The sequence below is a fragment of the Piliocolobus tephrosceles genome, chromosome 6, assembly GCF_002776525.5.
Source record: "Piliocolobus tephrosceles isolate RC106 chromosome 6, ASM277652v3, whole genome shotgun sequence".
NCBI lineage: Eukaryota > Metazoa > Chordata > Mammalia > Primates > Cercopithecidae > Piliocolobus > Piliocolobus tephrosceles.
The window spans coordinates 94,275,629-94,289,873 of record NC_045439.1 but is presented as its reverse complement, the minus strand read 5'-3'; the positions used below and the strand labels follow the sequence as shown (position 1 = coordinate 94,289,873).

General features: G+C 48.2%; 1 protein-coding gene across 2 annotated transcripts in view; it reads right to left on the bottom strand.

Annotated features, from left to right (window-relative positions):
• Window positions 1-1,409: 1,409 nt before the first annotated feature.
• The window catches only part of HOMER2 (homer scaffold protein 2), a 99,338-nt gene continuing 86,502 nt past the window's right edge, over window positions 1,410-14,245 (bottom strand). For both annotated transcript variants that reach the window (XM_023194297.1, XM_023194298.2), the window contains exons 5-9: window positions 10,030-10,136; window positions 6,995-7,151; window positions 4,494-4,604; window positions 3,580-3,660; window positions 1,410-2,328 (exon numbers count right to left, since the gene is read on the bottom strand). In XM_023194297.1, the coding sequence (XP_023050065.1) occupies window positions 2,140-2,328; window positions 3,580-3,660; window positions 4,494-4,604; window positions 6,995-7,151; window positions 10,030-10,136 (645 nt within the window). In that variant the 3' untranslated portion in view covers window positions 1,410-2,139. The remainder of the gene's footprint in view (window positions 2,329-3,579; window positions 3,661-4,493; window positions 4,605-6,994; window positions 7,152-10,029; window positions 10,137-14,245) is intronic.

Sequence of the window (14,245 nt, the reverse complement as noted above, 5' to 3'; positions counted from 1 at the left end):
CTACACCTCCACTTCCAGAGTTTTCTAAAGTCACTGCTATCAGAATGCACAAGTGGCTTTGGTAACTACTCTATGCGTGTGTCACCTGAGCATTCTCTTGTCAGTCAGGAGGGCTCTTTCTAGATTCATAAGTCACCTGACAGAGGCAGAGGTCATCTGAAGACCCAAGTGGAGGGTGTTTAGAACCCAGTGTCCACCGCTTCCGCACAGCCACACACCCAGCCTGCTGCTGAGCGGACCAGGCTGGCTTGAGAATCCCCTCATCCTGCTGCTGGGCCACGGGGCTGACTCATAGCCAGCTCGGCTCTCTGGTCTCCGGGTGCAGCCAGTCGGGGGGTGCTACCAACTGTCCTGAGAGCCATCTGGAGCTCTGGAGAAAGGGCAGGGCCAGGAGCAGACTACCCCGAATCACAAACAGGGCTGGCCACGCTTTCCACTTCCTGTCTGCCAAGAGCCCTGTGTACTCAACCAAAGCCCCCACTTACCCTGCGGGGGCTCCTCTAAAAGTGCCTTGGTGCTCCAGATTCCCAGCCTTCCCTTCTATCCGCATCCCAAACAAGACTCCCCGGCTCAGAGAGGCGTCTCAGTGAGGGAAAGGGAAGGAAAGCAGGAGGACTCATGTGTTCACCTTGGGGCCCGGGGTACCTGTGTGCAGACCCCATCTCCCTCCCTCCTCAGGTTGTTTGTTCATTAATCCAAATTCAGCAGGGAGAAACTCTAACTGTGTCCATGGGAGAAGGTTTCTAGAAGGAGTAGTCCGCTTAGGTGGTTCTCAAAGGGGTAAGGGGGCACCAAAGCCTCCCCCCTGCCTAAGGCATATAGAGATGTGTGGGGCCAGGGATTCAAAACATCTTGCCACACACCGGCAATCTCCCAGGGCAGGATGCCAACAGCACCCACAGGCCCGCTGGCCCCACTGAGCAGCCCTGTGAGACAGGAGAGGTTTATGGCTGCAGTTCCTTCCCTAGGAGAAACTGAGAAAGGCAGGAGGCAGAGCTGGGTGGAACACCTCTGTCATGAGGGCCACGGCTTGTCGGCTGAGCTGCTCTCTCCCCCCGATTGCCTGCGATTTCTTCTCAATTGTCCAGACCCTTAAAAGAATCCCACCCTAGGTCCCAAGCCCTGGGCAGCCCCTATACCTGGAATCCCTGGGTCACCATTCCTAGGGGAGAAGGTGATTCGAGGATCGGAGAGCCCCAGGGGCAGAGCATCACGGATGGGCTCCAGGGGCCTGAGACCAGCTCCTGCAGCTTCCCCTTCTCCCTCCCTGTCCCAGGGCCACCCAAGCCCCAGCTTGGGTTTGACCGGACAGTCATGTCTAATAACTACCCAGCACAGCAAAGATGGTGCATCATTCAACAGGGTCCCAGCTCTGCTGTGGGTTTGATTAAAACACTAAATTCTGTGTACACATTTAGTAGAACAAACATTTATTAAGCACCTACTTAGTGCCAGGCATTGTGCTAGGCACCCTCACTGTGTGCTGTTCCCACAGCACAATCATCTGCTCAGAAATTAAAACCAAGAAAAGGAACACTGTCGCAACCATACAAACTGGGGGGCAGGGGCAGTATCGTGGATGCAGGCGACTCCTGGGCCAGAAAATGCACCCACCAGAAGCTTGTTTTCCATCTCTCAATAAGTTTCCACTAAACAGTTGTTTTAAATAAAGCCTCTCGATGTTGATGGAGAAGAATGTTGTTCTCTCTGTGCCCCCCGCGGCTGGTGCCTGATGGACATTCAAATACTCTGAATGCTATTTGATAAAAGGAGCCTGATGGCCTGGTGCAAAGAATATCAATATTTGGATTAGAAAATGCATTTTTTCAGTTCATATGGTTGCAACAGCCCTTATGAAAGATATAAACATCCCTGCCCTGACTGCGTAAATGTTGAAGGTAGACCTAGTTCTGGATTCCTGAGTCAGAATCTTCCAGTTGTCCACAACCTCACAAGGCCAGAGAAGCGAGAGGAGATTTCTATTCTGGAAAGGAGTGAGTGGACGGCACAACTGGTTTGGAAACACGACAAACTGCGCCTGCATTTACAGAAGCAATGCACACAGAAGAACGTCCTAGAGCTATCTGGTCTCGCACACACACTTGGGACTCACGGGCGGGGCCCGGGCCTCGGCCAGCCCTAGTTATCGGTGCCCAGCTTGGAGAGGCCTCGGCGGAAGTCATGCAGGTCGTCAATCTTCCCATCCAGCACCTCCAGGAAGCTCTTCAACTCCACCTTCAGGTGGCGCTGTCGGTATTTGCTCTCCTCAATGTCTGTCTTTAAGGAACGCACTTTGTCTTCCAGGTTTTGATTGTCTCTCTCTGCCGCCTGGCAAAGCAAAAGGGAGAAGTGTCCTGGAAAATTGAGTGATGAGAGTTGTCCTTCAAAACCTGCTACAGCTGAACCAACCATTCTCCATCCAACCTGAGGGCCTTGGCAAGGGCCTAAGCTCCCTGGAGACATGCTACCCCAGCACACAAGCCTGTGACCAAGATATCAGAAGGGAAGCAGCAGGCACTTCAGTGACCTCCTCCTTTCCTGCCTGCTCTCCCCACTGAGGGACCGACACCTGGCCCGAAAACCCAAGACCCAACAAAGCAGGCAGAATGCAGAGTCCTGCCTGAGGGAGACCTCACACAGGGCCCAGCAGGGAAAGTCTGAAATCCCCGTCTGAGTGGCTAGCAGAGACCACATTTCAGTTCCATCCTGAGAGACAGAAGAGACGGGAAAGTGGCTCGTTCCCTTGGTCCCACAGAGAGGCGTGGCCTTCTCAGTCCCAGGCCAGCCTCTGGCCCTCGGTGAGGAAGGACTGGCCATGCCATTGACTCAGGGACAGCCAGTCTGTGCACCCTCTGATGCTGTTACCATGGAGATGTTCTGTGGCGCTGGGCCCCACAAGCCTATAGAGACACATCTAGGTAAATTACATGCAGGTTCCCAAAGACAGGACAGCTGTGAGTCCTTAAATGCGCCATAAGCCTTGCATTCTTCACATCAGAGGAGAGCTTTATGTTGAGGGCATAAACAGAGACTTTTCTGAACATGTGCACAGGAACCAGTTACCAATTCCAGGGTCGTGTAACTACATGAAGCACCGTGCGTATATCAGAGGGCCTGCAGGGAGGAGGCCCTCCGAGGTGGAGGAGGCCCTGAAAATCCTCATTTTAGTGATCAGGAATCTGAGCCTAGGGAGGAAGGCCTGCCCAAGGTCAGTGCCCAAGGTCACTGGCAGGGGAGTGGCTGAGGTGGCCCCACACCCTGACCCTGGGCTCTCAGGCCACCCCCCGCCGCTCCTCACTCCCACCAGGGTTCTGCAAGGAAACAGTCGTCTACACTGTGGTGATGCACACGAACCTTCACAGAACTGGAAAACCCAAAAGACAAACACTGCCGAGTCTGCCCCAAGGGCAGGGGTGGATGCAGTACCATCTGGCGTGCAGTTACCGCCAGCTTTTTGTGAATAGAAAATCTCTCCTTCAGCATTCTCAGTGTGAAAGTGATGGGAAGCAGGAAAATGAGTACCATGACATTTGTGCCTTCTCGTCTGAGCCAGGATGGCTGTGCCCCCCACCCACGTACCTCTAGCTTCTCAGAGACATATTCGCACTCTGACATGAGCTGAGGTATGATTTCACTTTGTTTTCGGAGATCTTTCAGCTCCTACATGAAAAACATTTGAGATAGAACATGAAAGCAAGTCAGATAAAATATATTCTTGAAAATCACCAATGTGTGCACACTCGTGGAAGCAGCTTTGGAAACGTGTTCTGTTTGCATAGACAGTGACAGCGACCATGCGAATACTTCATCTCAGGGAATTCCATGGGTGAAGTGTGTCACATGCCTTGTCATGTGAAGTCTGTACACACCACAACAAGGCAGATGTTTTTCCGATTTCTGTTTTATAGGTGGAGAAAGTGAGGTCTAGAGAGTTTGGTAACATGCGCACAGCCTCCAACATATGCGCACTTAACTGACCCCTAGAAAATAAATGACTGTAGGCCAGGCATGGTGGCATGTGTCTACAGTCCCAGTTACACAGGAGGCTGAGGTGGGCAGATTGCTTGAGCCCAGTTCAAGACCAGCCTGGGCAACATAATCAGACTCCATCTTAAATAAAATAAATAAATTTTAAATTTTTTTAAAAAAGAAAATAAGTGATTACATCATGGTTCTCTAGCAGCATTCATTTGGCAGCAAAACTCAACTTCTGAGGACAGATGACAAGCATGTCTGAGTGTCTTGTGAAATGTTCAACTCCCTTGTGGATCCGCATGACCGGCTATAGAATAGGGATGACGGAGAGGCGGCAGAGGTCATGGGGAGGCCTTTGCTCCAGCCTGTCCACACCCTGGTGTGGCTCCCAGCTCTCTCTCCATGCTGCTATCCAGGCAGCTGCCAGGGCCAGTCATATGCCCCAGCACACCTGCTGTGTGCCACCCCGCAAGGCCAAGAGGACACCCAGGGGCCCTGCTCGGAGCACCATTACTCACTGTCTCCTTTTCTCGGAGCTCTGCCTCCAGCTCCTCGATCCTCCTCTTCAGTTGTGTGTTCTTCTCCTTCTCTCTGTTGATCTCACTGCATTGTTCTTCCAGCTCATCAATCTTCAATACACACCATACAGGAAAGCAGGGGTGCAGCTTACGTTAGTCATTAAGCAAGAGATCACCACAGCTACACTTCTGTTTTCTTTTAAAATAAACCCTAACCTAATCCACTTATGAGTTTTTCTTTGTGGCTATGAACAAACCCCATGCAGCTCCATCATGGGGCTGCCTGCACTGCTTACGTGGGACCTGCTTTGCACATGATGCCTTACAGAGGCATCTTATCAGCAGAGCCAAATAAGTAACAAAACCCGCCTTCAAGATGCTCTGGGCTTCTAGTTTCCTCTCATGGCTGTGAGGAAGTAGATTCAGATTTGCTTTAAGGATCCATCACAAGCAAGGGCCAGGTGTCCCTGGATTGATCTGCTTTTCCCCAGAATGACTGTTACACCACTGTAATCATGTCCTGCATTATTCTGTTTCATCTCAATGGTTTAAGCCAGTAGGGTAGAAAACCAAGCAACTCATGGTACAGTGGCTGCCAAAAAGGGAAGCAATGACATTTCGAACATTATAAATCAAGGTGACCTTCCCCTGGGGATGCACATGGAAGGGGCCTGGCCTGTGGGCCTCTTCCCTGAGGCTGAACGGCAAATCCCCAGATTGCATCTTTCCGTCCTTCCCAAGGCTGACCCCTCAAAACAGTTACCTGTGTGGAACAGGGGTGCAAGGGCCTGGCACTCTCACACTGCCATTGGATGCTGGGGGCCAAAATGTGTGTGCAGAGTGGATAGAAGACGTGGACCCCCCAATGCAACACAAAAGCACTGTAGTGATGAAGTCCCCCCAAACAGGCAGCAGTAGTCCTTGATATGAAGGGCACCCAGGACACTTCCCAGAGGCAGCCTGCACCAAGCCCTGGGGTCTGAACTCCCAGCCCCTGCTGCCGCTGGACACCACACCAACTTCCGCCTCCAACCCTGGGAGGCAAGCTTGTGACATGTCCCACCTAGGGAGGTCGACACTCCTCCAAGGGAGCGAGTTGTGTGTGATGATCTTCCTCCACTCCCCCGGCACTGCTGCTGGCTATCAGACTGAGACCAAAGTGAGAAACTCAGCTTTTCTTGAAAATGCAAGAAAGGGCAATCGATCCCTCTGGCAGGCAGATCTGCCAGGCCTGGGGTGGGAACGTGCAAAGTCAGCAATTGGCCTGGTGCCCAACCATCAGCACTTTCAGCACCAAGATGAAAAAATGACACGTGACACTTTTATGTGGCATTAGCATGAAAGTAAGACAGTGTGACCAAGGGCTGGGATGCGGGGGCCCTCCAGGTTGGGCAGGGCAGGGCATAAAAGGGGTCAAGGGGAAGTGAACACCAATCTAAATGGGACCTGTCCCCCTCAAACCCTGCACTGATGGAGCATACTCCAAAGCCTATGTGTTTGTAGCAGAAGGATTAATCACCATCAAAACGAGGTTAGCAGAGAAACCTCAAGACCTCAATGGGGGATCTCCGGCCACCCCAAAAGCACCTTATGAACCAGAGTTTGACTAATGACAGGGAATGTTACAGGTACATTTTCAAACAAATAAAAATGCCAGGATTGGAGAGTAGAGGGCGTATGACAGGTCAGCACCAGTCCACCCTCCTCATGCCTCAAGCACCACAATCCTTTTCCCAACTCCAAATTTACATGTTTAGAAATAATAATGTGAATGGAAGCAGGACTTCTAAGCAGGTGCAGCTCACCATCTCCCAAGTCTGTTTCTCACCTACCCTCTGGGTCCCCTTCCTCCATGGAGGGTCAGTGAACCACAGAAATGCTGAGGGAGGGAACTCTGGGAGGGACAAGGCTGACACCTCCAGTTTATCTTCTCCTCAGTAAGGGGAATTATAAAACTTGGTTCAGAAAAGGTAACGAGTCTGGCCAGGCGCAGTGGTTCACGCCTGTAATCCTGGCACTTTGAGAGGCTGAGGCGGGTGGATCACCTGAGGCCAGGAGTTTGAGACCAGCCTGGTCAACATGGTGAAACCCTGCCTCTACTAAAAATACAAAAATTAGCCAGGCGTGGTGGCAGGCGCCTGTAATCCCCACCTACTTGGGAGGCTGAAGCAGAAGAATTGCTTGAACCTGGGAGACAGGAGGCTGTAGTGAGCTGAGATCACGCCACTGCACTCCAGCCTGGGTGACAGAGCGAGACTCCATCTCAAAAAAAAAAAGAAAATAAAAACAGAAAAGGTAACGAGTCAGTTATGTATGTGATTAAATTCCTACTAAGAAAGGCAGGGAAGGGGAGGGATGTTCCTGTGGGAGAGGCAGCAAGTCTTCCTCCAGCCATGGGGATAAGGGCAAAGTTGGGGGTGGAGAAAAGGGGTTGGGGGTGCCCTCATCTCCTGCTGCCCACGCCAGCTGGCCTCGGGGCTCACTGTGCCCACCACACCCACCTTGTTGCGAAGCCGGTCGTTCTCGTCACGGCAGATGGAGAACTGCCTCTTCCATTGCTCCACACTGGCTGCTGACTCCTGCAGTGCTGTGGTCAGCCGGGCATTGCTCTCCCGCAGGGTCTGCAGCTCGATCTCCCATTTCTTCACGTTGGCAGCACTGCAGGATGGGGATGGGCAGTGACGACAGGGTGGATGCTGTCCCGTCTGGCTGCGCCTCCGCCCACCTGGGGAAGGCGACTCCGCCACCCCTCAGCACACCCTTGGGGGGCCCACGCCCTCTCCCCACAGTGAGCTGGCAGGTGGGTGTGGCTGCCCTGTTCCAGGTCCAGGAGGGACTGGCTCCTCTCTCTGGTGTGGACATGTCATCCTGCGGTCTATACACAATTCTGGGGCCAGGCACAGTGGCTCACACCTGTAATCCCAGCACTTTGGGAGGCTGAGGCGGGTGGATCATGAGGTCAAGAGATCGAGACCATCCTGGTCAACATGGTGAAAACCCACCTCTACTAAAAATACAAAAAAATTAGCTGGGCATGGTGGCGGGCACCCGTAGTCCCAGCTACTTGGGAGGCTGAGGCAGGGGGATCACTCAAGCCCAGGAGTTCAAGGCTGCAGTAAGCTATGATCACACTGCACTATAGCTGGGGTGACAGAGACTCTGCCTCAAAAAAATAAAAAAAAAATAAAATAAACAAATAAATAAATAAACAAATCTAGCTCTCACAATTGCCTGATGAGTAAGAAAAGAGACCGGTTACAGTTCTGCCCTTTGAAGTACCTGACAAAGAGCCACAGTCCAAAGGCAGGTGGTTGGATCTAAGGGTCACATGTGCTTTCTGGAATTCCTAGGTCAGATCACAGCTGGGTGAGCTGAGTGGGAGAGGTGGGTGCCAACCCTGTGGCAGCTCTAGCTGGGGAAGGGGACAGGCTGCCTCTGGTAGACTCCTGAAGAGACTGTGAGTGCGGCCTTGAGTGGAACACGGGCCCTGTGAGGTGATGGAAAGTGTACTAGCCATGTGACCTTGGGCAAGGAGTCACTTTGTCACCTGGAATTCAGTTTCCTCAACTGTAAAATGGGGGGAATTTCAAAATGACAGCTTCTCTTATGGACTGAATGCTTGAGATCTCCCTAAATTCATATGTTGAAACCCTACCCCTAATGTGATGGTCTTAGGAGATGAGGGTGGGGAGGTGGGGCGGCTGGGGGACTGGTGGGGAGAAGTTGAGAGGTAATTAGGATTAGGTGAGGGCATAAGGATGGAGTCCTTATGAATGGGATCCAGGTCTTTACAAGAGTCCTCAGGGAGCTCACCTCCTCTCCCCACCTGTGAAGACACAGGGAGAAGACTGTGGTCTATGAACCAGGAAGTAGGCCCTCACCAGACACCAGGTCTGCCAGTGCCTTGATCTTGGACTTTCTAGCCTCTAGAACTATGAGAAATAAAGATTTGTTGTTTAAGCCACCCAGTTCATGGTATTTTGTTATAGCAGCCTGAGCAAAGACCGCTTCTAAGATGATACAGCATTTTTTTTTTTTTTTTTTTTTTGAGACAGAGTCTTGCTCTGTCAACCAGGCTGGAGTGCAGTGGCATGATCCTGGCTCACTGCAATCTCCGCCTCCCGGGTTCAAGTAATTCTTCTGCCTCAGCTTCCTGAGTAGCTGGGATTACAGGCATGCACCACTGTGCCCAGTTAATTTTTGTATTTTTAGTAGAGATGGGGTTTCACCATGTGGCCCAGGCTGGTCTCGAACTCCTGACCTCAATGATCCGCCCACCTCAGCCTCCCAAAGCACTGGGATTACAGGCATGTCCCACCACGCTGGCCAGGTGAGCAGAAAGCCCTGGGTGTGCTCATGGGACCGCCCTACACCATGAAGTCCAGCTCAGCCTGTGTGCAATGCTCCACATTCTCAAGATACAAAATCATAAGCACCGCTCATACAGTAAATTAAAATCTTACTGATATCATTATGGGGACTGTGTTACATTTATAGATCAATTTAGGAGAAACTGATACTTTGAAAATATCAAGGCTTTTTGCCACTTCCCAACAGAATGTCTATTTATTAAACAATTATTTTATAAACCTTGAAATCATTTTAAAGTTTGCTTCCCATAGATCTTGTATATTTAAGTTTATTTCTATAGAGTTTATGGTTCTAGTTCATATTGTCAAGGATCTCTTTCTCAAATATATATTCCACATGACTTTTTTGTATATAGGTGACTGAGTTTTGTGTGATTTCATATTTTTAATAGTTTATGTTTTCACATGCATTTCTCAGATGTTCAAAATTCTTTTTTTTGAGACAAAAGTCTCACTCTGTCACCCAGGCTGGAGTGCGGTGGTGCAATCTCAGCTCACTGCAACCTCTGCCACCTCCCAGGCTCAAGCAATCCTCCCAACTGAGCCTCCAGAGTAGCTGGGTCTACAGGTAAACACCACCATAGCTGGCTAGTTTTTAAAATATTTTTTCTAGAGACAGGGTTTCATCATGTTACCCAGGCTGGTCTCACACTCTAGGCTCAAGTGATCTGCCTGCCTTGGCCTCCCAAACTGTTGGGATTATAGGCAGGAGCCACCACGCCTGGCCAAGAGTCAATCTTATAGATACGTAAATGATAAATTTGGTTCCTCAAGAACGAAACAAAGCACAAGCACAGGGGTGCATCAACACACACACACACACCCTCTCTCCACACATGTACACTCAGTCACACACACTCTAACACACACACCCTGACACTACCACACTCACGCACATTCGCCCTCTCTCCACACATTTACATACACACAATCTCTCTCTCACACACACTCTCTTTCCCACACACACACAAATGGATGCTGATGTGGTTGGCCAGAGCAGGGCCATAAAGCCAGCTGGCCTTCCTTTCACCAGGAGACAAGAGTGGATGCTCCAAGCAGGTCCCAGTTTTCTCTCTCAATTTCCTGAAACCCTGTCCAGCAAGAAAGGCTTCCAGGGAAGTGTTGAAGGTGGAGAAAATAGGATCTGGACTTTAAAACAGCCTTACCTCTGCGTCAAGGCAATCTTCAGCTTATCATTCTCAGACTTCAGGTGCGTGTTGGCTGGACCGGTGTGAGAGGCCTTTTCATCATCCGTCCCATTGACACTGGATGCCTGAGTAGAAGATGGGGTTTCACGCCCTGGTTCCCGGCCAAAGTGAATTATCTTCACACGTTACTGCTTGCCCGCATATCGGCAGCAAGTTAGGCATAATAAGAAACTGTTTATGAGTGTGGATGAACCAACTCATCCAACCAGAATGCAGCAAAGACTAACAAGTTTAAAAACAAAAGAAAACAAACAAACAAAAAAAGAAAACAAAACCTAACAAAGACTATCAAGACCAAAGAAAAAGGCACTGAAGAGACCATATGGAGTTCACAAAGTCTGTGTGCTTTACTGACAAGGGAACACCTGGGCCAGTGCTCAGAGCCTTTTTACTTAAGCCTTATGGAGAAACCTACCAAACTTGGAGACCTGGTCTCCCGAAATACCACAGGGCAGAAGCCACAAGGGAGGAGGGACTGTTAGAAACACAGAATGAAAAAGCACATATTAGAAATGGAGACAACTTAAATATCTTGGGGCTATGGAGAGTTAGATCAACACATTTATTAAAGAAACAAGAACCAGGTCCTGAAGTTTTCCAGCTCCCTTACTACTTAGTGTTGTTATGAATATGCTCAAGTGTTTTCCGTAAGTCATACCACGTAGAAGTGAAATATCATCTGGTGCTAGATAAGACCTTAGAAAGATGTTATTTAGCCTCAAATAAGCACATGGGCAAAGGAAGAAACTAGAAGAGAATGGTGTATAAATCCAAGTTTCAATTTCTGAATTTCAAAAAACAAAATGCCATAAACAAAATGAGTATAAAACAAAAACCTTATATATGCAGCAGCACATATGAAAAACAAAATGTTGGCTGGGCGTGGTGGCTCATGCCTGTAATCCCAGCACTTTGGGAGGCTGAGGCAGGCAGATCACCTGAGGCCAGGAGTTTGACACCAGCCTGGCCAACATAGTGAAACCCTGTCTCTACTAAAAACATAAAAATTAGCCAGGCATGGTGGTGTGTGCCTGTAATCACAGCTACTTGGGAGGCTGAGGCAGGACTCAGGAGGCAGAGGTTGCAGTGAGCCAAGATTGTGCCACTGCACTCCAGCCTGGGCAACAAGAGGGAAACTCCATCTCAAAAAGAAGAAAAAGAAAGTTAATATCTTTCCTATATTGACAAGCTCTTAGAGTCCTCATCTTTTAGAGCAACATGCTGAAATATTTATGGATGAAATTAAACATCTGGGATTTGCTTTAAAATATGAGGGGGGGGAACAAGTGGGTGCATAAACAATTGGTCATAATTTCCTAATTGTTAAAGCTGAACTACGGGTACAGGAAGGTCTATTATACAATTATGCCTAGCTTTACATATGTTCAAAATTTTTTTGTGTTTAAAAAATAAAGCTCTTGAAAATCAATACCACAAAAGATGAACACCTTAAAAAAGGGGTAGGTAATTGATATTTACAAAAGAAGAAAAGCATACAATTGATAAACATAAAAAATATTTAATCTCACTAGTAAAGAAATACAAAATGAAGGCCAGACATGGTGGCTCACACCTGTAATCTCAGCACTTTGGGAGGCCAAGGTAGGCAGATCACTTGAGGTCAATAGTTCAAGACTAAGCCTGGCCAATATGGTGAAATGGTGTCTCTACTAAAATTACAAAAATTAGCCAGGCGTGGTGGCAGGCGCCTGTAATCCCAGCTATTGGGGAAGCTGAGGCGGGAGGATCCCTTGAACCTGGGTGGCGGCGGTTGCAGTGAGCCGAGATCACACCATTGCACTCCAGCCTAGGCGACACAGCAAGACTCTGTCTCAAAAAAGAAAGAAAGATAGAAAATAGGAGAGAGAGAGAGAAAGGGAGAGAGAGAGAGGAAGGGAGGAAGGAAGGAAGGGAGGAAGGAAGGACTTTTCATCTGTCAAATTAACAAAGCTTTACTAATGAGGGTGTGGGAAGAAAAAGCCTTATTCACTGCAGGTGGGAGTTAGAATGGTATATTTCTGCAGGCTAAGTTTGTGGTATGCATCAAAAGCTTTAAAAACATCCATACCTTTAACCCAATATCTCCATTTCAAGAAGCTATGCAGAAACCACCAAATCCACAAAGATATGCAAGAATGTTCATCACAGTGTTATTCATATTAGTGAAAAATTAGAAATGCAGATGTCCCGAATTATAGAAGGTTAACCGAATAAGCTGTGATACAAACACTAGAATGCTGTCCAGTCATTAAAACAGTTTTGAAAAGGAAGAATCATGACATAAAATTGAAAGGTATAATATAAAATATATGCTGGAAATCTATGTTAGAAAGATACACACCAAAACACTAACAAAATATCTTCAAGTGGTGAGAAGGTAGACGATTTTTATTTCCTTCTTTATAGTATGGTATATTTTTCCTTTATACAATAAACATGTATTACATTTATAGTCACAAAACAGTCCCACATTAAGTGTTTTTGTAATTAGGCTGTTTAAATATCCAACTATTCAGAAAACTTAGTGTTCATACTCTAAGAGATTCAGGAAATCAAGTAATTGTGTGATTACTAATTTTAAAAAGCATACAAGGGCTGGGTGCAGTGGCTCACGCCTGTAATCCTAGCACTATGGGAGGCCGAGGCAAGCAGATCACCTGAGGTCAGGAGTTTGAGATCAGCCTGGCCAACATGGTGAAACTCCGTCTCTATTAAATACAAAAAAATTAGCCGGGCATGGTGGCGCATGCCTGTAATCCCAGCTACTCGAGAGGTTGAGGCAGGAGAATCACTTGAACCTGGGAGGCAGAGGTTGCAGTAAGCAGGGGCTGCAGCAAGCTGAGATCGTGCCACTGCACTCCAGCCTGGGCAACAGAGTGAGTCTCTGTCTTAAAAATAAACAAAAAAACAAAAAAATAGTCTTTCCTTTTTTTTTAAATAGAGATGGGGTTTCGCCATGTTGCCCAGGCTGGTCTCATGAGCTCAGGTCCACTGGCCTCAGCTTCCCAAAGCGCTGAGATTACAGGTGTGAGCTACTGTACCCAGCCTTAAAAAAATACATACAATAACCTCTATACCCGGGGAAATATCAGGAAGGGTAAATAAAGCTAAAGCTTAGAAACAAAAAGTCATTCCTAAATAATGCATATACATTAAATAACATCTTATTAGGTATACATGTATTTTTAAGATTTAAAATACTTAGCTTATGCCTGTAGTCCCAGCTACCTGGGAGGTCAAGGCAGGAGGACTACTCGAGCCCAGGGGCTCGAGGCCAGACTGGGAAGCATAGCAAGACCCCGTCTCAAATAAATAAAACAAACTTTTGAGAGGGAGCAAATATTAAAATATAGAGAAATTCAGATATTAAACTCAAAGATATCACTGTACTATGTGGTATTCTGAAAAAGATAGTATATTAGAAACTTTCTAGATCATGGACCATTTCAGATGCTGAATTTCATAGATCCTCAGAGATTAATCAAGTAATTAGCATACAAAATTAATGATATCACTTAGATCTTAGATTATTTAGAAAGATTCAGGAAAGTTCCTGTCTACCTGCAATTGAATTCACATGCATTTCCATAGGTCCATGTGGGTATATTTTGTATGATGAGGCCAGAACAAGGTATTGGAAAGATAACTCAAGGTAGACATAGGTTCTGCCTTTGTGAAACATCCTGAGTCACCAAATCTCCTGTCCCAAGGGTCAGCCACAGCGCTAACAAACCCAGGGTCCCTCTCGGCATTCTCTTCCCTCCTCTGAGCACGGATATGTTGGGTGTACTCCCTCCTGGGGTTCAGCGATGCTGGAATTTCTCCCTTCCTGTCTTCTTTGCTGGTTCGCATTTCATAACTGGGCCTATTTCCTAGGGCTCCAGCATCTGCCCTCCTCTCTCCACTGCTTCTTTGTGCACCTGAGGCTGCAGCTACTCCCCCTGTGAGGCTGATGGTCAAGTCTAGAGCATCGATCTTGACTGCTCAAGATGCCCAGGCCTCCTGGTTCTCTTCCTGCACCCTGTCCTCATTTGCGACCCCCTCCCTGGGCTTTCCTGACCCAGCCATTCTCTCCTTCACAGTCCCCTCAACAATCTTTCTGCCCTCAGTCCCTCCGTGCCTGCCTTACCATCTGCAAGCAAGCTGACCCTCTCAGGTGATATTCAAATCAACA